Raw genomic sequence first — 25,195 nt, 5'->3', positions numbered from 1 at the left:
ACACTTTCTGAAGGAGTAAAGCCCCGTCTACTGACTCCTGCCAAGATTTTAGATTGGTAACTGAGAATTTTCTCCTCATAAGTTAATCAGTAGGTGGTATTTATTAAGTGAGCACTTACTACGTGCAGAGCATACTAAGCGCTTGGGAGAGTATAACAGAGTTGATAGACACGTTCCCTGCCTACAACAAGCTTACTTCCAGAGCACTGTACTAAGCGCTTGGGAGAGTATAATACAGCAGAGTTGGTAGACACGTTCCCTGCCCACAACGAGTTTACATTCTAGAGGGGGAGATTCTCTTTGGTGCTTTTATTGCTGAAGCACATTACGTTAGTTATTTTAATTTTCTCCCCATAATACTCCTGCCAGGTCAGGGGCAGGTATTATAGGTAGAAGAATGGATTTCTCCTAGACAGAGAAAGGATTTGAAATTTACTTCCATGCTTTTGTTAATATGCTAAGTCCTTGTACAACGTAACAGTAGTGCAGTTATTACTGTTAACTTAGTTATTTGTCCCAAGGAAATGGTCTGTTGACCTTTCAGGCCTGTGTCTAATCAGGGCTATACATTTATGTTTTTCTTGTATCCTGTCTGAGTTACAGGTTCAGTATCCCGGTGCTTGTCTTCTAAGAACTGAGGAACAAGCGTAGTAAATTTCAACAAAAGGTCCTCGACTTGAATGAAAACAGCATCTGCAGCTAAACGAGGAAGTTTAAAAATTACAGGTCCCCCTAATCCCTTGGCTCAAGGCACATGGGGCAGCTGGCTTTGGTGAGAATTCTCCCATTCTTACTGAGTACATGGCACCATCTAGGCGTGCTTGCCCTGTAATAAGGTATTCCTGGCTGACAGCAATAAGATTCAGTGTATTAATAACACTAACAACAACCGTGGTGTGTGTTAAGTGTGTAATATGAGCCAAGCATGGAACTAAACGTTGGGTTAGATACAGAATAGGCCAGTCACGGTCCCTGTCCCACATGGGGCCAACTATTGAATGCCATCAGGGAAGCGGCATGGCCTAGTGGAAAGATCCCAGGCCTGGGAGTTAGAGGATCTGGGTCCTAATCTCGGTTCTGCCCGTTGTCTGCTGGGTGACCATGGCAGGTTACTTCACCTCTCTGGGCCTTGGTTTCCTCATCTGTAAAGTGGGGATTAAATTCTACTCCCTCCTACTTGGACTGTGAGCCCCATGTGGCAAAAGGGCAGTGTCCAACCTGATTAACTTGAACCTACCTCAGTGCTTAGTACAGTGCTTGGCACAAAGCAAATGTTTAACAAATATGACAGTAGTAATAATGATAGCCACCCCCAATTTGCAGAAGCGAAAAACAGAGGCACAGACAAGTTAATTGACTTGCCCATGGTCACACAGCAGGCAAGGGGCTGAGCTAGGATTAGAAACCAGAACCTCTGACTCCCACACCCCTACTCTTTCCACTAGGCGAAGCTGGAGTTTTTCAACTCTGTTTCGTACTTCCTTTTCTTTTGGTGCATCATTATGGTGTACCAAGGTAACAGAATTCAGAGATAACATTAAGTCCTGTGCAACAGATGAAAATTTTTGTATGTAGGTTTTCTTGAGTGTAAACTGGTAGTCATCTTGATTATTTTCAGGTCCATTTTCGGGCTATAATCTTACAAAGCCTGCAAAATAATTTCTGATAATTAGCTACATGTGTGTATGTACATATATACCCTTAAGGCACAGTCTTCAGCAGGCAGTAATTCTAAAGACTATGGCTTAGGGATTTTCCCAATGCTTAGAATCTATTGAGTTGAAAGAGGTTGGTAAGAATACATACATACATACATACATAGAGAAGCAACGTGGCTAAATGAAAAGAGCCCGGGTTTGGGAATCAGAGGTCGTGGGTTCTAATCCCGGCTCTGCCACTTGTCAGCTGTGTGACTTTGGACAAGTCTCTTAACTTCTCTAAGCCTCAGTTACTTCATCTGTAAAATGGGGACTGAGACTGTGAGCCCCCCGTGGGACAAGAAGAAGGAAGAAGTAGGGTTTAATCCCCATTTTACAAATGAGGGAACTGGGGCATAGAGAAGTGAAGTGACTTGCCCAAGATCACATAGAAGGCAAATGGTGGAGCCGGGTTTAGAACCTAGGTTCCTCTTACTCCCAGGCCCGGGCTCTTTCCACAAGACCACCCTGCTTCTCATGTGACCCCACTGTCGGTGGGTAGTGTATAAATACCAATCAGCTTCGTGGGGCAGCCGAGTTTGCTTGGCCTTTACCAGAGCCAGTGTGGGCTCATGGAATGATAATACTAAAAATGATGGCATTTGTTAAGCTCTTACTATGTGTCCAGCACCGTTCCAAGGTCGGGGGTAGATAGAAGTTAATCATATTGGACACAATCCCTGTCCCACATGGGAATCCCAGTCTACATAGGAGAGAAGCAGAGCATTCAGTGTATCTGTGTCCTGACATAAATCACATCTCCCCGGAGTCTTGCATAGACCCCTACCCACCAGGTGATTTAAGGACTCCTCTGTCGTGCCCATAGCTAGAGGGCAGGGATCCCGCCTTCCCACGCACTCAACCAGTCAATGCTATGTATTGAGCGCTTGCTAGGTGCAGAGCACTCTACTGCGTGGTTGGGAGAATACAATACAGCAGATTTAACAGATGTCTTCCCTGCCCGTAACGGGCTAACATTCTAGAGGGAGGTTACTCCATTGACCTCTCCCCAGGACCCAGTATGATTCCCCCCCCCACACACCCAGCTGGCCCTCAAAGAATATCATCGATTCACTGACTGAGTTCATCTCTGGCCCACATTGTCATCTTTTGGAAAGCATATGACAGGTGAAATCTGGAAATCTGAATGTTAAACTGTGTTTTTTTTTCTCTTTAATAGTTGAGTGTTTACTATTTGCCAGGCACTGTACTAACCGCTGGGGTAGCTACAAGATAATCAGGTTGGACACAGTCCTTGTCCCACATTCATTCAGTCGTATATATTGAGAATTTACCGTGTGCAGAGCACTGTAGTAAACGCTTGGAAGAGTATAGTACAGCAATAGACATATTCCCTGCCCACAATGAGCTTACAATCTAGAGGATGAGCTCTAGCCCCTCATGGAGGCACAACCCCCATTTTACAGATGAGGTAACTGAGGCCCAGAGAACTGAAGTGACTTGCCCAAAGACACACAGCAGGTAAGTGGCGGGGCCGGGATGAGAACCCAGGTCCTTCTGACTCTCAGGCCGACCCTGTATCCACCAGGCCACGCTGCTTCTTTCCAGTCTGTCTTCACTTCTCTCACTGGCCTGGCTCAGACAGTCACCCAACCTCTCTGAGACTTCAGTTTCATCATCTCTCAAATAGGTAGGGTAATACATACCTCTCATATGCTCTGGTGCGTTCTTACAAGTCTGTGCCCCAAATTCCGACTTTCTATCTCCAGTCAGTCAGTTAATGGTGTTTATTGAGCACGTACCGTGTGCAGAACACTGTCCTAAATGCTCGGGAGAGTACAGTATGACATCGTCAGTAGGCACCTTCCCTGCCCTCAACAAGCTGACAGTCCAATTCTCCAACTTCCTGTTGCATGTAGGTAAAAACCCATGTTTTAGTTCTCTAAAAATAATAATTATGATATTTGTTAAGCATCCTTATTGTTCTAAGGGAGGAGGTAGATACTAGTTAATCAGGTTGGACACAGTCCCTGTCCCATGTGGGGCTCATACTCGTAATCTCCATTTTACAGATGAGGTAATTGAGGCCCAGAGATGTTAAGTGACTTGCCCAAGGTCACAAAGCAGACATGTGATGGAGCTGGGATTATTTTCCTGAACTTGGTGCAGTTCAGACATAATTTCCCTTGAAGTATATTTCATTTCTGCCAGGGTTTACTATCCTTTATGCGGATTGTATAACACTGAGGAATAACAGAAACTTTACTCTCTGAGCTGGTAGAGATATTCTGAGCAGGTAGAGTTCTCTATAACCTATATGTGTTTATACACACATATTTATAGAGGGTTTTTAAAAAATTTAAAAATAAAGGTTAACAAGTCCAGCTCTTCATAAGACCAATATTACTGTCTACTCTGCAATCTAAAGACTCTTTCAGCATCAAAGCATCACCGTATTTGAATTACATCTTTGCAGAATTAATGAGTTGATAAGAAGACCCCCATTTTGAAGCTGTATGAGCCGTAGAATTTTCAGGAAAAGAAGTGGGGTGGGAGTTGTTTCTATTTGCCTTGTTAGCAGTTGAAGATTTTCCTCTGGACAAGTCAGGGGAGTCAGGAGATTCAGGGTACTCACATTTTCCACTGGGAATCCCAGGGTGCATAGGTTGCATTTCTGTGGGTGACTAAAGGAGAAAATGGTGTTACTTCAGGTGCTTAATAAATAGCCTTGCTTGATTAATGTGTACTTTAACTCATGGTGTAAACTTTCCCTAAAATAAATCCTGATGCAGTATTTTTGGAAAAAATGGATAACTTTGAGATGAAATAGTGCACTTTTTTTTGCAGTAGAAACTTGCAGATATTTTTGAAAAAAGCTTGAAATTAGGGAAAACTTGGCTGTGAAAAGCAGCTTTCTTCATGTCGCATTTCTGCTCGGTATTTTTCATTTAGATCGTCAGCTGTGAATTTGATTAGTGGGTTTTGGAAAATTAAAAGGGGCTCAAACCTGATCCTGAAGTCAGCATTACAATATCCCTTTCCTTTTTTTAAACGGTATTTGTTAAGCATTTACATGTGCCAGGCACTATGCTAAGAACTGAGGTCCCAGAAGTGAAGTGACTTGCCCAAGGTCATAGAGCAGACAAGTGGCAGAGCAGGATTAGAACCCAGGTCCTTGTGGCTCCCAGGCCCACACTCTCCAGCATGCCAGTTCTCTGTCCACGAGAAGCTATCTAGAGAGACTGGGGGAAATGAGCATGAAAGTATTTACAAATAGACTGGTCATAATAAGGAATTGAATGTACAACTAAGCATGTACATCAAAATACTATGGATAAGCATAAATAAGTATATATATGGCCATCATGAATCGCTCAAGGTTCACCAGAGCAAAGCCCGAATGGTAAAATTGGATGATGAGCCAGTGATTCGTGAAATTAGTAGGTTTCACTTTTAGTCGGTGGCTTTTCTAGCCATCACTCCATAGAGTCTGTGAACTTCGATCAAAGCTAATGAGCTGTTTGTAAATAGAGTAGCCACTGTTCCAATTTTGTGGGCTGCCTTGACTAGGAAAGTTGAGATGGTGTCTGTCATTGAGTTGACGTTCCTTTTTCTTTTGAATGCTGAGCCCATCAGAAAGAAAATTCTTTATCTTGGACTATTTTTTCTTGGCTATCAGCAGGGATGATTTCATTTCGTTGGCTGATATACCGCCACCAACGTGACCCATCTAGAGGTTAGAGCTGATACTTTGTGGCTCGTAGAAAGGGAAAAAGGAATATTTGAGATGGGGTCGAGGGACATTGCTTATGCTTCCCGAGTGAGTCTAAATAAGGAAGGGGATGCCTGTGATGAAGAGAAAGGGAAACTAGGTGATGTTAAGAAGGTCTTAGCCGGGGGCTCTTCCCTGCTTGGCTCATGGACGTGATCTCTCCCCTAAGGTTTTGTTGGCTTATGTAAAGTGAAAAATTGTTGATTCGTTTACGGAAAAAGTGAGTGAAAGGGTGGGTGTTCCTGACGACCGTCCCCGACCTGGCTCTTTCCTCTCACGCCTCAGTCCTCAACTCCACCGACCTCCACCTCCCCGACTCACAGACCTCTGAACTCGCTATCTCTGACTGAAACTTCTCACACCCCCACTTCCTGCAAAACTGTCCTCCCTACCCACAGAGATCTCCAGTTTCCAGGCACCCTCACTTATCCCACTCCATTCAGACCCCCCGTCCAACCTCCCCCCAACTCCATGTTTTCCACTGACCTCCCTCAAACGAAAACTAGATCACCTCCAGAGTGCACTTCCTCCCCCCCGGGCTTGTCATGCAGAGCACTCTTGGCAGAAATCCAGGCAACAGGCCAATTTTGACCACTTCAAATTCACCCCCACCTGCTCGAGCTCGATTCTCACTTCTGCTCAGCAACGGTCCTTCTCTCCTCCCTCATCAACTCCCATGCCCGTTGACTCTACCCAGCCCCAAACCTCACCCCTCTCTCACCCTGATGACTTTGCCAACTACTTTGTTGGCAGAATTGGTGCAGTCAGATGTGGTTTCCCTCAACTCCTCAGATCTCTCCCACACCATCTCGAAAACTCTCTATTCCTTCTTGGTGGTCCCCCTCTAAACTCTAAACTTGTGGACAGGAAATGTGTCTGTTGTATTATTCTATTGGACTCTCCCAAGTGCTAAATAGAGAGTTCTGTTCCCAGTAAGCTCTCAATAAATACTGTCGACTTATTGGTCCCTCATCTTCTTTCAAAAATCTTCCCCTTCCACCTGCACCTCAGACCCCATCCCATCTCTCCTTCTGAAAACACCTGCATCCGCCATTCTTCCCTCTCTGACCACCGTCTTCAACCGTTCACTCACCGTTGGCTCCTTCTCCTCTGCCTTCAAATATGCCCATGTGTCTCATCCTAAAAGAAATCCCAATCTATGCCTTTGTACCATCCATCTCTACATTGCCCCATCACTCTCCACCTCCCAATCCTACGCAAATTCCTCAAACGGCATATAAACTGGCTGCCTCCACTTCCTCTCCTCCAACCCCCTCCTTGAACCCCCACAGTCTGACTTCTGTCCCCTCCACTCCACGGAATTTGCCCTCTCTTAGTTCACCAACAGTTGACGTTCTTTCCAAATACGGTGGTCTCTTGTATCTCTCAGCTGCCTTTGCCACTGTGGACTACCCCCTTCTCCCAGAAAAATGCTCCTAAGCCTGTCTTCGCAGATATTGTCCTCTCCTTGTTCTCCTTCTATACCTCCCTGGCCACCCCTCAACTTCTTTGATAGGCTCCTCCTCTGCCTCCCATCCCCTCACTATTCGTGGCTCTCAAGGTTTAATTCTCAGTCCCCTTCTCTTTTCCATCTACACTCCCTCATGCAGCTTATCTGCTCCCATCACTTTGCCAGTTTTATGCCGATGACTCCCAAACCGACCTGCTTCCTTCCCCTTAATCACACATTGTCTCCTTTCTCGAATGATCGAGTGATTGATTGGTTTCTGCCCCATTGACACAAGCCAGGTAGGGAGTGAGGTCCCAGGATGACATGGCCCCATCTCCATTCTACATAACTCGCTCTGCTGCCCCAATCATTTTTCTGAAATGCTCTGCACACGCCTCCCTGCTTCCTCAGAACCTCCAGGGTTCTCCCTGGACAAGGACACACAGCAGACAAGTGGTAGAGTCGGGAGTAGAACCCATGACTTTCTGATTCCCAGGCCCATGCTTCATCCACTTCGCCATGCTGCTTCTCGCTTATCTAAGGCCCATGTCCTCCGAGAGGCCTTCCCTGACTAGGCCATCATTTCCTCTTCTCCCACTCTCTCCTGCATCGCCCTTGCACTTGGATTTGCCCCCTTTATTCACCCCTCCCTCAGCCCCACATTATTGAGATTAACACCTGTCTCCCCCTCCAGACTGTAAGCTTGTGTTGGGCAGGGAACGTGTCTACTAACTCTTATATTGTACTGTTCCAAGTGCTTAGTACACTCCTCTGCACCCAGTAAGTGCTCAATAAATATGAGTGATTGATTGACGCCTTCCTAGACTAATCTCCCATCTCCCCAATGTAGATGCCTTGCACCTCTCCCCGGCCCCAACTGCAACTTCAGCACTTCCGCTTAAGGTTCTCATGCCTTCTCATATTCAGTCTATTACTTTTGCCCACCTGTAATTTATTGTAATCAACAAATCAGTGGTATTATTGAGTGCTTACTGCATGCAGAGCACTGTAGTAAGTGCTTTGGACAATATAATACAGCAAAGTTGGTAGACACTCCCTGCCCACAGTTTAGAAGGACCTTCTGTCTGTCCTAGTATCTGTCTCCCCCACGGGATCTCCTCAAGGACAGGGATTGTGTCTACTAATTCCACTCTAGGGAGAAGTAGCGAAGCTTAGTGGAAAGACCATGGGCTTGGGAGTCCGAGAATGTGGGTTCTTATCCCTGCTCCACCACTTGTCTGCTGTGTGATCTTGGGCAGGCCACTTATCTTCTCTGAGCTTCAGTTACCTCATCTGTAAAAATGGGGATTAAGACTGTGAGCCCCACGTGGGACAACTTGATTAGTCTGTATCTACCCCAGCCTTTAGAACAGTGCTTGACACAGAATAAGCGCTTAACAAATACCATCATTATTATTTTTATTACTTCTATATTCTCCCAAGTGCTTATCAGTACAGTGCTCTGCATGCAGTAAGCACTCAATAAATACCATGGATTGATTAACTGAGATTGTCGGCAGTGGACTGGACAAAGCAGTCTTTGGTTCTACTTCTTTGTAAGCTGCCTGGACTTTTAAAATGTTTAAAGTGTGAAAAGCAAACATGCCATCGCTGTGTCACTTAGATCATAGTTTTTAATCTGTTGTTCCAGGAGAAGCCTGATTCTTTGAAATCATTTTTGTCTTGTTGCTGAGAAAAGTGTTTTCTTGAAAATCTATCAGGCTTATTTCATTCATTAGTATTTATTGAGCACTTACTATGTGCAGAGCACTGTACTAAGTGCTTGGATAGAGAAAATCCCTGCCCAGTAACTGGCTCACAATCTAAACAGGGGAGACAGACAGCAAAACCAAACAGAACAAAACGAAACAAGCAGTCTAGCGCAAACATCATCAAGATAAATAGAATCATAGAGGTATACCCATCATTAACAAAATAAATAGGGTAATAAATAATATATACAAATATGCACAGTGCTGAGGGGAGGGGAAGGGGGAAGAGCAGAGGGCGGAGCTGGGGGGAGGGGAAGGGAGAAAGAGCAGAGGGAAAGGGGGGATTCCATCTGGGAAGGCCTCCTGGAGGAGTTGAGCTCTCAGGTTTTGAAGAAGGGAAGAGAGTTAGTTTGGTGGATGTGAGGAGGGAGGGCATTCCAGGACAGCGGTAGGACATGGGCCAGAGGTCGACAGTGGGACAGGTGTGAATGGGGGACCATGAAGAGGTGAGTGGCAGAGGAGTGGAGTGTACGGAGTGGGCAGTAGAAAGAGAGAAGGGAGGTGAGGTAGGAGGGGGCAAGGTTTTGGAGAGCTTTGAACCCAAGAATGAGGAGTTTTTGTTTCGTGTGGAGGTTGATAGGCAACCACTGGAGGTTTTTGAGGAGGGGAGTGACATGCCCAGAGCATTTCTGTAGGAAGATGATCCAGGCAGTGGGATGAAGAATATTCTGGAGGGGGAGGGACAGGAGGAAGGGAGATCAGAGAGGAGGCTAACACAATAATCCAGTCGGGATATTTTGAGAGCTTGTACCAGCGCATTTATTGTGCTCATCCTGGTTGCAGAGCCATGTACTCAGTGTTTGGGAAATTATAATGCAACAGAGTTGGTAAATGTGATCCCTGCCCACGAGGAGTTTGCAGTCTACTGGGAAGCAGTGTGACCTAGTGAAAAGAGCTCAGGCCTGGGAGTCAGAGGACCTGGGTTCTAATCCTGAGCTCTGCCACTTGCTTGCTGTGTGACCTAGGGCAAGTTACTTCACTTCTCTGAGGCTCAGTTTCCTCAACTGTAAAAATGGGGATTCAATACCTGCTCTCCCTCTTACTTAGACTATGAGCCCCATGTGGGGCAGGGACTGTGTCCCACCCGATTAACCTGTATCTTCCCCAGTGCTTAGTACAGTGCTTGACACAGAGTAAGTGCTTAAATACCATAAAAACAACAGCAACAATCCAAATACAGGGGGAAAGCAATATAGAGGCCCATCCTCTATGTTGGGGGCTGAATGGTCAGTCATTGGTATTCATTGAGCGCGTACTGGGTGCAGAACACTGTACTAAGTGCTTGGGAGAGTTCAGTATAACAATATTACAGACACATTCCCTCCCACAACAATCTCATAGTCTCGAAGGAGAGATAGGCATTAATCTAGAAAAATAAATTACAGACATGTACATAAGTGCTGTGGGGCTGGGATGGGGAACAAATAAAGGGAGCAAGCCAGAGTGACACAGAAAAGAGTTGAAGAAAAGGAAAAGAAAGCTTAGTCAGAGAAGGCCTCTTTGAGAAGATGTGCCTTCAAAAAGGCTTTGAAGCAGGGGAGAGTAATTGTGTGTCAGATATGAGGAGGGAGGACATTCCAGGTCAGAGGCTGGACATGGGTGAGGGGTTGGTGGCGAGATAGATGATCGAGGCTCAGTGAGAAGATTGGCGTTAGAGAACTGAAGTTATAGAGGAGAGTAGTGAGGTGAGATAGAAGGGGGCAAGGTGGTAGAGTGCTTCAGAGTCAATGGTGAGGAGTTTCTGTTTGAAGTAGAGGTGGATGGACATCCACTGGAGGTTCTTGAAGAGTCAGGAAACATGTCCTGAATGTTTTTGTAGAAAATTGATCCGGGCAGCAGAGTAAAGTGGTGAGTGGAATGGTGAGAATCAGGAGACTGGGAGGTCAGCAAGAAGGCTGATACAGTAATCAAGGTGGGATAGGATAAGTCATTGGGTAAACGTGGAAGCAGTTTGGATGGAGAGGAAGGAGTGAACTTTAGCGATGTTGTGAAGGTGGAACCGAAAGAATTTAGTGATAGATTGAATATGGTGGTTGAATGAGAGAGGGGTCAAAGATAACACCAGGGTTATGGGTTCTTCTTCCCTGGGTGATTTTCGAGTAAGGCAGGAGACCCAGAAATGATTATTCTTTAGGAAAACAGACTGTAGAATCATTGTGGGCAGGGAATGTGTCTACCAATTTTGTTGAATTGTATTCTCCCAGGTGGTTAGTACAGTGCTGTTCACACAGTAAGCGCTCAGAAATTACAATTGATTGCTTGATTGAAAATGGAGGTGTTTCTTTCACATCAAGCTAGAGAAGCAGCATGGCCTAGTAGAAAGAGGACGGGCCTGGGAGTCAGAGGGCTTGGGTTCATTCATTCATTCAGTCATATTTATTGAGGACTTACTCTGTGCAGGCCACTGTACTAAGCATTTGGGAGAGTATAATAGAGAAGCAGCATGGCTCAGTGAAAAGAACACGGGCTTGGGAGTCAGAGGTCATGAGTTCGAATCCTGACTCTGCCACGTGTCTGCTGTGTGACTGTGGGCACGTCACTTAACTTCTCTGTGCCTCAGTGACCTCATCTGTAAAATGGGGTGGGACAACCTGATCACCCTTGTATCTACCCCAGCGCTTAGACCAGTGCTCTGCACATAGTAAGGGCTTAACAAATACCAACATTATTATTATTATAATACAACAATAAACAGTCACATTCCCTGCCCACGACGAGTTTACAGTCCAGAGGAGGGGGAGGCAGACATTAATTTAAATAAATAAATTACAGATATGTACATAAGTGTTGTGAGGCTGGCAGGGAAGAAGAACAAAGGGAACAAGTCAGGGTGACAGAGAAGTGAGTGGGAAAAGAGGAAAGGAGGGCTTAGGGAAGACCTCTTGGAGGAGATGTGCCTTCAGTCAGTCTTTGGGAGGCAGTGGGGAGAGTAATCGTCTGTCAGATTTGAGGAAGGAGGGGGTTCCAGACCAAAGGCTGGATGTGGGCGAAGGGTCGACGGCGAGGTAGATGAGATCGAGGCACAGTGAGAAGGTTGGCATTATAGGAGTGGGTTGGGTTGTAGTAGGAGAGTACCGAGGTGAAGTAGGAGGGGGCAAGGTGATTGAGTGCTTTAAAACCAATGTTTTTGTTTGATGCAGAGATGGATGGGCAACCAATGGAGTTTCTTGAAGAGTGTGGGAATATGTCCTGAACTTTTTGTAGAAAAATGATGCGGGCCGCAGAGTGAAGTGTGGACTGGAGTGGGGAGAGACAGGAGGCTGGGAGGTCGGAGAGGAGGCTGACGCAGTAATCCTGGAGGGATAGGATGAGTGATTGCATTAACGTGGTAGCAGTTTGGATGGAGAGGAAGGGGCAGATTTTAGCGATGTTGTGAAAGTGGGGCCTACAGGATTTACTGATGGATTGAATATGTGGATTGAATGAGAGAGAGGAGTCAAGGATAACGCCAAGGTTATGGGCTTGTGAGACCGAAAGGATGGTGGTACCATCTACAGTGATGGGAAAGTCAGAGGGAGGGTAGGGTTTAGGTGGGAAGATAAGGAGCTCTGTTTTGGACATGGTAAGCTTGAGGTGACGGGAGGACATCCAAGTAGCATTGAAAGGAAGTAGGAAGCGCGAGATTGCTGAGAGGGAGAGAGATCAGAGGTGGAGATGTAAATTTGGGTATCATCCGTATAGAGGTGGTAGCTGAAGTCATGGGAGCGACATGTCTAAAACTGAGCTACATGTGTAAAACTGAGCTCCTTATCTTCCCTCCCAAACCCTGTCCTCTCCCAGACTTCCCCATCACTGTGGAAGACACTACCATCCTTCCTGTCTCACAGGCCCGCAACCTTGTTGTCATCCTTGACTCTGCTCTCTCATTCACCCCACACATCCAATCCGTCACCAAAACCTGACGGTCTCCCCTTCACAACATCACCAAGATCTGCCCTTTCCTCTCCATCCAAACTGCTGTCGTGCTGGTACAAGCTCTCATAATATCCTGACTGGATTAATGTGTCAGCCTTCTCTCTGATCTCCCTTCCTTCTGTCTCTCCACACTCCAGTCTATTCTCCGGATCATCTTCCTACAGAAACGCTGTGGGCATGTCACTCCCCTCCTCAAAAACCTCCAGTGGTTGCCTGTCAACCTTTGCACGAAACAAAAACTCCTCACTCTTGGCTTCAAAGGTCTCTATCCCCTTGCCCCCTCCTACCTCTCCTCCCTTCTCTTTTTCTACTGCCCACTCCGTACACTCCGCTCCTCTGCCGCTCACTTCCTCACGGTCCCCCTGGTGCCTGTCCCGCCGTCGGCCCCTGGCCCATGTCCTACCGCTGTCCTGGAATGCCCTCTCTCCTCACCTCCGCCAAACTACCTCTCTTCCCCTCTTCAAAGCCCTACTGAGAGCTCACCTCCTCCAGGAAGCCTTCCCAGACCGATTCCCCCCTTTTCCTCTGTTCCTCCTCTCCTCCCCTTCCCTCCCTCTCTGCGCTCTGCTCTTCTCCCTTCCCCTCCCTTCAGCACTCTGCTTATTTGTATATATTATTTATTACCCTACTTATTTTGTTAATGAGGTGTATATCTCAATGATTCTATTTATCTTGATGATGTGGTCTTGTTTTGTTCTGTTTTGCTTTGCTGTCTGTCTCCCCCATTTAGACTGTGAGCCCGTCATTGGGCAGGGATTGTCTCTATCTGTTGCTGAATTGTACATTCCAAGCACGTAGTACAGTGCTCTGCACATAGTAAGTGCTCAATAAATACTATTGAATGAATGAGGGAGTTTTCCAAGGGATGATGGAGATGGAGATGGAGTGAAGATGGAGAATAGAAGGGGACCTAGAACTGAAGCTTGAAGGACCCCCTCAGTTGGGGCTGGGAGGAAGAGGAGGAGCCTGCAAAGGAGACTGAGAATGAGTGGTCAGAAAGCTAACCCTCTCCCCTCTCCCCTCACCAACCCTCTCCCCTACTTTTCCATCCTTCCCTGCAGTATCCTCAGAGGTGATCTCCTCCCTCCTCGCAAGTGCCACCCCCTCCACCTGCGCCTCGGACCCCATTCCCTCTCACCTTATTAAAACCATTGCCCCTGCCCTCCTACCTTCCTTAACTTCTATTTTTAACCACTCAATCTCCAAGGGCTCCTTCCCCGCTGCCTTCAAACATGCCCACGTCTCCCCCATCCTAAAAAAACCCGCTCTTGACCCCACTTCCCCCTCCAGTTATCGCCCTATCTCCCTACTACCCTTCCTTTCCAAAATCCTAGAACGAGTCGTCTACAATCGATGCTTAGAATTCCTTAACTCCCATTCTCTCTTAGACCCCCTCCAATCTGGCTTCCATCCCCTCCACTCTACCGAGACTGCTCTCTCTAAGGTCACCCATGACCTCCTTCTTGCCAAATCCAATGGCTCCTACTCCATTCTAATCCTCCTTGACCTCTCTGCTGCCTTTGACACTGTCGACCATCCCCTCCTCCTCCATACCTTATCTCACCTTGGCTTCACGGACTCCGTCCTCTCCTGGTTCTCCTCTTACCTCTCTGGCCGGTCATTCTCGGTCTCCTCACTCTAGGCTTCAAGGCTCTCCATCACCTTGCCCCTTCCTACCTCTCCTCCCTTCTCTCTTTCTACCTCCCACCCCGCACGCTCCGCTCCTCTGCCGCCCACCTCCTCACTGTCCCTCGGTCTTGCCTATCCCGCCGTCGACCTCCCGCTGTCCTGGAATGCCCTCCCTCCTCACCTCCGCCAAACTGATTCTCTTCCCCTCTTCAAAACCCTACTTAAAACTCACCTTCTCCAAGAGGCCTTCCCAGACTGAGCTCCCTTCTCCCTCTACTCCCTCTACCACCCCCCCTTCACCTCTCCGCAGCTAAACCCTCTTTTCCCCCTTTCCATCTGCTCCTCCCCCTCTCCCTTCCCCTCCCCACAGCACCGTACTCGTCCGCTCAACTGTATATATTTCCATTACCCTATTTATTTTGTTAATGAATTGTACATCGCCTTGATTCTATTTAGTTGCCATTGTTTTTACGAGATGTTCTTCCCCTCGACTCTATTTATTGCAATTGTTCTTGTCTGTCCATCTCCCCCGATTAGACTGTAAGCCCGTCAAACGGCAGGGACTGTCTCTATCTGTTGCCGACCTGTTCATCCCAAGCGCTTAATACAGTGCTCTGCCCATAGTAAGCGCTCAATAAATACTATTGAATGAATGAATGAATGAATAAGAGGAAAACCAAGAGAGGACAGGGTCAGTGAAGCCAAGGTTGGATAATGTTTCCAGGAGAGGGGGATGGTCGACAGTGTTGAAGGCTGCTGAGAGGTCGAGGAGGATTAGAATGGGGTAGAGACCGTTGGATTTGGCAAGGATCATTGGTGACCTTTGAGAGCGCCGTTTCTGTGGAGTGAAGGGGATGGAAGCCAGATTGGAGGGGGTCAGGGAGAGAATTGGAGGAGAGCAATTTGAGATAATGGGTGTAGAAGAGGAATTTGGAGAAGAATGGTAGGCGGGACATGGGGTGGTAACTGGAGGAAGCCGTGGAGTCAAGGGAGAGGTTTTTTAGGATAGGGGAGACATGGGGAAGAAGCCATTGGTGAGGGTTCTAATCCCGACTCTGCCAAATGCTTGCTGGGTGACCTTGGGCAAGTCACTTCACTTCTCTGTACCTCAGGTCTCCTGTTCTCCCTCCTACTTAGACTGTGAGCCCCTTGAGGCTTAGACTTAAACCTAAGTCACTTGTACCTCTCTCAGTGCTTGGAACAAATGCTTGACACTTAATAAGTACTCAACAAATACAGTAAAAAAGGCTTCGGGAGAATTTCCACCAAAGTGGCAAAAATGGAGAGATCTGCCTTAAGGAAGTCTGTTACATAACCATTATTCTGAATGGCTGCAGGCTGTGTATTCGTTTATTGGCAGGTAATAATGAAAAAACTTGGAAAAGGTTGGGCGGTGGTGGTATTTGTAGTGTCCTATATCCACACTTTACAAAGTCAAATGAGAACTTGCAGGGATAAATCATTTATGTGGCTCTTCCTCCGTTTGCTTCCAGATTGACCCAGAGTTGGAAGAAAAGCTGAAAAGAAATAAGGTGTCTTTGGAATCCGAATATGAGGTACAGTCTGCTTTTTATTCAACAAGACAGCTTGTCTGGTTCCTAACCATTCTGGCAAATGGCAGGGTGGGTTTAGCCTTTAGCTAAACTTAGACCATCCTCCTCCCTCTGCCTCTGCTCATTTTTCTTCCAAACCAAACCTTTTATTTTGGGGTTACAGCTTTTTGAACAAGCGGGACTTCTTTTTAGAAAGAGCTTCTTTGAGATCTGTTGAGCAAATGCCGAGTAACCAATATATTTTACTCATCTGGTGGTTCCCCAAGCCTATTAAAGAAGAATTAATTCAAGTCTGAGATTCTGCCTCTGTGTGTGTGTGTTTATATAACTGTATATATATAGCTCTGTTCAAAATCTCATCCAAATCTCCCCGGTGTGGGAAAGGAAAAAGCAAATAAAGCAGTTGAATTGAACTAATTGGAAGCAAGTTTTTCACATTCAATATTCCCTCTCTCCCCCTGCTTGTATCCTTAAATGATTTTGCTCTGAGTTATTTCAGACTGTGCTTCGATGTCTTGAGCATGAATGGAAAAACCCAGCCCGAAATCTACAGTGTTCTTACAGTGTGCAAGGCTGTCGACCTTTTGGGAGTCATTTATCCAGGGTGGTTCCCCCCAAAACCCATATCTTTGCTCTGATGTATTCGGTGAGCAGGACCCACAATAAAATGAAAAGGGCATCCTTCTCCTTCTTTAAATCACAAGTGTAAACGCACCCTGAGAATAGCAGCCCTGGTGTGCTCCCAGGAAAGGCAGGGTTTTGTGAGCCCCTGGAATTCGAATGAGCAGGACTTGGGTTCTAATCCTGGTTAGGGAACTTTTCTGCTGTGTGACTTTGGACAAGTCACTTTACTTCTCTGTGCCTCAGTTACCTCATCTGTAAAATGGGGATTAAGACTGTAACCTCTGCCCCCATGTGGGACAGGGACTATATGCAACCTGATGACCTTGTATCTACCCCAGTGCTTAGAACAGTGCTTGGCACGTAGTAAGCGCTTAAGAAATACCATAATAATAATAACTTTGAAGGAACTGTGGGTAGTTACTGCTGCCATCCAATAGAAGCAACATGGCTTGGTGGAAAGAGCCCGGGCTTGGGAGTCAGGTCTTGGGTTCTGATCCTTGCTCCTCCACTTGTCAGCTGTGTGACTTTGGGCAAGTCACTTTACTTTTCTGTGCCTCAGTTACCTCATCTGTAAAATGAGGATTATTCATTCATTCATTCAATAGTATTTATTGAGTGCTTACTATGTGCAGAGCACTGTACTAAGCGCTTGGAATGAACAAGTCGGCAACAGATAGAGACAGTCCCTGCCGTTTGACGGGCTTACAGTCTAATCGGGGGAGACGGACAGACAGGAACAATGGCAATAAATAGAGTCAAGGGGAAGAACATCTCATTGAAGCAATAGCAAATAAATAGAATCAGGGTGATGTACATCTCACCCTGGGGGGATTAAGACTGTGAGCCCCACGTAGGACAACCTAATAACCTTGTATCTACCCCCACCGCTTAGAACAGTGCTGGGCACATAGCACTTAACAAATGCCATCATTATTATTATTATTATTGATGGTCAAGAAGGAATCATCGTCATCATCATCCCATCACAAAGTAATACATTCAAGATTTTTTCTTAATGGTATTTGTTAAGCATTTGTGGTAGATACATGCTAATCAGGTTGGACACAGTCCATGTCCCACGTGCACTCACAGTCTTAATTCTCCTTTCCCAATATCCCAGTGTTATTAATATTGAAAGCCTGTTCAGCACATTTTTAAGAGGAAACACCCCTCCCCTCCCCACCAAAAGATTCCAAAAGGATTTTGGAGGTTACATGTTCAAACCTTGGAGCCATCGAGTCTTAACTTGGAGGAATTTCCATTTCCCCTTTCTGTTATTTATCTTAACATCTCCCTCCTCGCCTAGGGCTGTAGGCGCCTCGTGGGTAGGGATCCTGCCTATCTACTCTATGGGTATTCTACCAAGTGTCGAATACAGTGCTCGGCACACAGTAAGCATCCAATAAAGACTGTAAGCTCCTTGGGAGCACATAACATATCTACCAACTCTGTCGTATTGTAACTCTCCCCAGTACTTAGTACAGTGGGATAGAGCACGGGCCTGGGAATCAGAAGGTAATGGGTTCTAATCATTGCTCCACCACTTGTCTGCTTTGTGGCCTAGGGCAAGTCACTTCACTTCTCTGGGCCTCAGTTCCCTCATCTGTAAAATGGGGATTAAGACTACGAGCCCCAGGCGGGACAGGGACTGTGTCCAACCCGATTTGCTTGTATCCACCCCAGCGTTTAATACAGTGCCCGGCACCTAATAAGCGCTGAACAAATACTACGGCCACAGTTATTGTTCTGTAGATACCGTTGATTGACTGAACAATCGGGTCTGCCTCAGCTTCCCTCTAAATCTGCTGCTGGTATCCACCCCTTGTCAGCGACAAAGAAGAGGAAGCCCTGAAAGCCGATGATCAACAATTATCCTGTGGTCCTAAGTCCATTTTTTTCCCACTGAATCCCTTCCTCTCCCCAGGCCAACCTCCTGGCAGCCATTTGCAGAGACCTGAAGTTGGTATTTGGGAAAGACCAGTAAAAGCCATAAATAGGACTTCTTCCTTGAGGAGGTTATGACCTAAAAATGGAGCTCCCCACACTGAGATGGGTGAACTGGGAAACCACTGAATCCCTTGGAGTCACTGACATGCAACCCCAGGAACCAGTAACATTGCAATTAATTCCCAGGTTCCATCCTTTATTAATGATAATAGTAACAGCAATTATCAGTATTAGTATTATTTCTTTCCTGTGCCTATTTACTTGTTTTGATGTCTACCTACCCCCTTTAAGACTGTAAGCCTCATGTGGGCAGGGATTCTCTCTCTTTATTGCTGAATTGAACTTTCCAAGCACTTAGTACAGTGTTCTGCACACAGTAAGCTTTCAATAAATATGATTGAATGAATGAATGAAAAGCAACATGGGTCTAGTGGCTAGAACCTGGGCCTGAGAGTCAATAGGATCCAGGTTCTAATCTCAGACCTGCCACTTGTCTGCTGGGTGACCTTGGGCAAACCATTTCACTTCTCTGGGTCTCAGTTACCTCATTTTGTAAAATGAGGATTAAAATTTGGAGCCCCGTGTAGAACAGGGACTGTGTCCAACCTGATTAATCTATATCTACCCCAGTGCTTAGAACAGTGCCTGGGACATAGAACAAATACCATTAAAAAAAAACAAAACAACAAGCAAAGTTCTAAGCTCTGAGGTAGATACAACTTAATCTGCTCAAACACAGTTCCTGTCCCACATGAGGCTCACAGTGTAATTAGTAGGAAGACCAGGTATTGAATCCCCATTCTACAGTTGAGGAAACTGAGTCCCAGCAAAGCTAAGTGACTTGCCCAGGGTCACACCAGTAGACGAGTGGCAGAGCAGGGATGATAACCCAGGTGCTCTGACTCCCAGGCCCAGGCTCGTTCCACTAAGCCAGGCTTTTTCCCTTTCCTCCTGTGCTCCTGCCATCTCTTTTCCAGCCCAGGGTGTGCAAGGAATATCCCTTCCAGCTTGGAAGGTTCCCAGTTATCCATGTTGTCCCCAGATGACCTGGACATATGTCTCCACCAGTTGCCTCCAGAGGGACTACTACTATATTTTCTTTCGGTCCACTTTTAAAAGAAACCGAGCCATACTGAATTTTTTAATACTTATTAAAGAATAAAAAATAAAAATCTCATCTATTAACCTACCCAAGTCACCATGAGAGTATTCGCTTTCCTTTAGTTTTGTGAGTATTGTCTGGCTGGCTGTCTGGCTTTGTCTTCCTGTAGGTTTACATATCTATAAAGTGTATATTATGAATTTTTTCTATTAATATCTGTCGCCCCTTCTAGACTGTAAGCCCCTTGTGGGCAGGGAACATATCTGCCAACTCTTGTTGGCCTGTACTCTCCCGAGTGCTTAGTACAGTGCTCTGCACATAGTACACACTTGATGAATAACATTGATAACGACTGATCAGGAACTGCAATTGCCATCTAGTTCCTAGTGTATTGGAGAAGCAGTGTAGTGTAGTGGCAAGAGCACGGGCTTGGGAGTCAGAGGATACGGGTTTTAATCCTAGTTCTGCCACTTGTCTACTGTGTGACCTTGGGCAAGTCACTTAACATCTCTGTGCCTCAGTTACCTCATCTGTAAAATGGGGATTAAAACTATGAGCCCAACGTGGGACAACCTGATTACTTTGTATCTACCCCGGCGTTTAGAACAGTGCTTGGCCCATAGTAAGTACTTAAGAAATACCATTATTATTATTATTATTGCTGATGGTCAGGAAGGAATCATCATCATCATCCCATCACTGTCAGGATTTTTTTTAAATTGGTATTTGTTAAGCACTTGTTCTGTGCCAGGCACTGTACTAAGTGCTGTGGTAGATACATGCTAATCAGGTTGGACACAGTCCATGTCCCACGTGGCACTCACAGTCTTAATCTACCTTTCCCAATATCCCGCAAGCCCTGCCAGCTGTAATAGGCCCTGTGTGAAAATCACCCCAGAAAGGCTCCATCTGGCTAAACAAATCTCAGTGCAACACTCCTGAAGGCCCCCGCAACAGAGGCTGGATAATATGGGTAATGAGCATTTGCTTCTGTCCTCAAATTGGAAAGAATCTGGGCCACACTGGCTTCAGAAAGTGTCTGGAGGAAACAAAATCGTCAGCTTGAGTCACCGTCAGTGGAATGATGGAAGCAACGCGGTCTAGAGCCCGGGCCTGGGAAGCAGAGGACCTGGGTTCTAATCCTGGCTCGGGCACTTTGTGCCGTATGACCGTAGGTAAGTCATTTCACTTCTCTGGGCCTCGGTAACCTCATCCGGAAAATGGGGACTAAGATTGTGAGCCCCACGTGGGACAGGGACTGTGTCCAACCTGATTAGTTTGCATCTACCACAGGTTTAGTTCAGTGCCTGGCACAGTACTAAAAAACAGAAATGTTAAAGGAGAGCCTGTGAACATAAGATGGGTGGCCAGGCCTCTTGGAGAGTCCACGATTACCGGTGGTGGTGTAGCTGCCTGTTCGTGGTTTCAGTGTATTGAATGCTTACTGTGTGCAGGACACTGTACTAAGCGCTCAGGAGAGCACATACAACAGAGTAGGTAGACACATTCCCTACCCAAATCAAGCTTACAATCTAGAGAGAGCTACGGTCTATAGTCTAGAGTTTCCTCCCAACATTTGCTTTTGAAAATGTCAATTGTATTTTTCAATCTGGTATTTATTGAGCACTTAGTGGGGGCAGAGCACTGTGCTCTAGGGAGAGCACAATGCAATGGAGTTGGTAGACACGTTCCCTGCCCACAACAAGCTTACAGTCTAGAGGGCCAGAGAAGCAGCAGAGCTGGCTAGGTGCCAAATCTACTTTAGTGGTTGGATTCCAGGAGGAGCAGAGAATAGCTTCCAAGACAGGATGATGCAAAGAATTTGTGTTCCCTCTTTTTTTCCCTCTCTTAAGATTGACAGTTTTTCCCCCATTTCACTTAAATTCAGCAAGCAGCACAGATTCGGCAGTCTTATTCCTCTCTCCAACTACACTGTGGAATCTCCGTTGGGTAGGTTATTAAAATAAATGATCCCACATCTCCATTTCTCAACAAATTGGGATATTCTGGGATGCTACTTCTCAGCCAGAAAGAGACACTTCTGTATTTGTAGATCCTTGGTGAAAGGTGTCACATGAATGCACAATATTATGAAATAGTAGCCAATTAAGAACCCAAGAAGCGGTCAGCAGTCCCCGGTTTTCAGAAACTCTGGTGTTTCAGAAGGAATGACACCAAATGAAGGAGAGTTCGATCAATCAGTCCATCAGTGAGCGCTTACCATGTGTAGAGCACTGTACTAGGTGCTTGGGAGAGTCCAGTACAACAGAGTTGGCAAACATGCTCCTTGCCCACAAGGAGCTCACAGGGGAAAAAGTGGCAATTGTTCAAAATGATGACCGAAGGTTGCTGGTTTGATTGGTGCTGAGTCTCTGTTCATTCATTCTTTTATTCACTCATATATATTGAGCGCTTACTGTGTGCAGAGCACTGTACTAAGCGCTTGGGAGAGTCCGCTATAGCAGAGTTGGTAGACACATACCCTCCCCATAACAAGCTCTTTTGAATGTCTTCTGAGAATTTTCCTGTCTCTTTGTGTCCTGAGTTGTGCCCTGGGAGGAACCGAATATCAATGTTTCCCACATTTTTCAAGGTCACCCATTCATTTTTTTTTTAATGGTAGTGGTTATGTGCTTACTATGTGCCAGGTTATGTGCTTACTATGTGCCAAGTACTCTTCTAAGCACTGAGGTGGATACAAAGTCGTCAGGTTGGACACAGTCCATGTCCCACATGGGACTCACCATTTTCAATCCCATTTTACAGATGAGGTGATTGAGGCACAGATCAGTGAAGCGACTTGTCCAAGGTGACACAGCAGATAAGCGTCAGAGATGGGATTAGAACTCAGGTCCTTCTGGCTCCCAGGCCCGGGCTCTATCCAGTGTCTTCGTAGACAACCAGAGGGTTTGAACGTCTGTTATTCCGGGTTGATTCATGCACCCCATTTCTCTAATTGATGCTGGATTCACATTAACCTAACTGGGCCTTATCCTTCTTAATACATTCAATGTCCAGAATAAATCAGATAGAATAGGTCTTGAATTTTTTTTTAAAAACATGGGGTTAAAAAAAAAAAGCTATCCAATGTCCTGTTTAAGGGGAAAGTTATTTCAGAGGCACCAATGTGCCGTGATTTCTTTGCTTAGTATAAGTGATCCTACTGCTAAGAGATCTTGATGATGATGGTATTTGTTAAGTGCTTATTATATGTCAAGCACTGTTCTAAGCGCTGGGGTAGATACAAGCTAATCAGGTTGGACACAGTCCCTGTCCCACATGGGGCTCACAGTCTGAATCCCCATTTTACAGATGAGGTAACAGGCCCAGAGAAATGAAGTGACTTGCCCAAGGTCACACAGTAGGCAAGAGGCGGAGCCGGGATTAGAACGCAAGTCCTTCTGACTCTCGGGCCCAGGCTCTATCCATTAATCCATGCTGCTTCTCTAGAACTTAGAACTCTTTAGACCGACTGTAGGGGTACCCCCTGAACCAAGTATGGATTTTATCTCCTCGCACTGAGCAGCCTAAAGTAACCCTGAGCCAAAGAGTTTTTCAAGAAAGCTGATTGTACGGGACAGATCTCTGATCCTTTAGTGTAACATCCTTCCCCTCCCCAAAATACAATTGTGTGGTGTTCGTTGACCAAAAGGAACGTAGATTCCACATGGGGTGTGTGTCCCCATTCTCCAGACCTTTCTGCCACCCAGAATTCCCAGTTCCATTCCAGTTCCATACCAGGACAGGGCTTTGGATTGGCCCTGCCTCCTTTGCTTTACATAAAACTTTAAGTCTTTTGAAGAAATCTCTTTTTCTGCCTTACTCTTTCCTGCTCTGTGAGATGGTTAATAGTAAAGACTCATAGGTGCCTCTTTGGGAATTGGATCAAAGCCTGAAATTCCCTAGATGCCAGGATTGTTATTCCTTGGCATCTGAAAATCCAGTCATTCACTGACTGAGACTGTAAGCTCATTGAGGGACGTGCCTGTCCGCTAACTCTGTTTTATTGTACTCTCCCAAGCGCTTATTACAGTCCTCTGCACACAATAAGTGCTCAATAAATACCAATGATGCTGATAATGAGAGCCAAGACACCTGTTCAGAGTCACACTAACAGTGGAATTCTCAAGAAGGAAGCCTGTGCTCTGTCAGGTAACCCGGTTTGCATCTCACTTTTTCTTTCCAGGTCAGCAGAGAAGGTAAGGAAGAAAGTACAACAACAATAATAATAATGGTATTTAAGTGCTCACTATGTCCTAAGCATTGTTCTAAGCGCCGGGGTAGATCAGTGGAAAGAGCATGGGCTTTGGAGTCAGGGCTCATGATTTCGAATCCCAGCTCTGCCACTTGTCGGCTGTGTGACTGTGGGCAAGTCACTTAACTTCTCTGTGCCTCAGTTCCCTCATCTGTAAAATGGGAGTAAGACTGTGAGCCCCATGTGGGACAACCTGATTCCCCTATGTCTACCCCAGCGCTTAGAACAGTGCTCGGCACATAGTAAGCCCTTAACAAATACCAACATTATTATTATTATTATTATTATTACGAGGTTCTCAGGTTGTCCCATGAGGGGTTCACAGTCTTAATCCCCATTTTCCAGATGAGGTAACTGAGGCCCAGAGAAGTGAAGTGACTTGCCCAAAGTCCCACAGCAGACAAGTGGTGGAGCCAGGATTAGAACCCACGACCTCTGACTCCCATGCCCATGCTCTTTCCGCAAAGCCATGCTGCTTTGTACAACCATATGAAAAATAAAGTCCAAATTAGACAGGTAGGAGCCATCTAGAGAGGGCAGTGTGTTGGACCAGGGAGTGGGTAGGGTGGAATTTTCTCAAGTGACTTGCCCAGGATCTCACACAGGGATTAATAGAGAAGTGTCTCCTTGGGAAGTCTGTTGTGAAGAACCAGCGAGGCTGTCTGGAGAAGTGAGATTCTACCCTTGCCTGTAAAAGATTGCATAATATGTATTTGCCATTGCTAGGTATCCATACCTGATTCTTTTAGGAGCTTATAGTCTATGTTTTTGGCTTTTTGTAATGGTATTTGTTAAGCGCTTACTCTGTGCTGGGCACTGTACTAAGCGCTGGAGTAGATACAAATTAATCAGGTTGGCCACAATCCATGTCCCACATGGGGCTCACATTCTTTATCCCCGTTTTACAGATAAAGTAATGGGCAAGTGAAGTGACTTGCCCAAGGTCACACAGCAACAAAGCTTTTGGGGCCAAAAATGCATTCTTTCTGCTTTCAGTGGTGCCTCTCCTGAAAATGTTTGGGAGAGAGGATGTGAAGGGGTGTGGACTGGTGGAGGGAGGAGGGCATTGTGACACATACTACCTAGGAAAGTAGACTTTAAGCGCATTATGGCAGGGAAGGTGTCTACTAACTCTGTTGTACTGGACTCTCCCAAGTGCTTAGTACAGTACTCTGCACACAGTAAGCGCTCAATAAATACCATTGGTGATTATGCTGGACTGTAAGACTCTGGACTTATTGTGGGCAAGGAATGTCACTGTTTATTTTTGTATTGTACGGTCCCAAGCAGTGCTCTGCACACAGTAAGCACTCAGTAAATACAAATGAATGAATGACGGTGGTGGGTGTCTGAAATATTGAGAAGACAAGAGGAAAAGCTTTGTGAGCCAAACACTTCGAATGTAATCCTCAAAAAGTTGGCTTTTACATTTTCCAGAATTTTCACACACACCAAACGCTGCATTTGGAGGTGTTTCGAGGCCTCTAATGTGTAGATCAACTCAGATTAAATCTGCTC

General features: G+C 45.9%; 1 protein-coding gene across 1 annotated transcript in view; it reads left to right on the top strand.

Moving 5' to 3' along the window:
- Positions 1–25,195, top strand: part of LOC100090298 (cytochrome c oxidase assembly protein COX16 homolog, mitochondrial) — a 56,377-nt gene that overhangs the window by 23,225 nt on the left and 7,957 nt on the right. Inside the window, exon 3 of the mRNA XM_001519418.6 lies at positions 15,690–15,752. Coding sequence (XP_001519468.2) covers positions 15,690–15,752 — 63 coding nt within the window. The remainder of the gene's footprint in view (positions 1–15,689; positions 15,753–25,195) is intronic.

The sequence above is a fragment of the Ornithorhynchus anatinus genome, chromosome 1 (genome assembly GCF_004115215.2).
Source record: "Ornithorhynchus anatinus isolate Pmale09 chromosome 1, mOrnAna1.pri.v4, whole genome shotgun sequence".
Taxonomy (NCBI): Eukaryota; Metazoa; Chordata; class Mammalia; order Monotremata; family Ornithorhynchidae; genus Ornithorhynchus; species Ornithorhynchus anatinus.
Note: the sequence above shows the minus strand (reverse complement) of the source record. Positions and strands in the feature narration are given on the sequence as shown.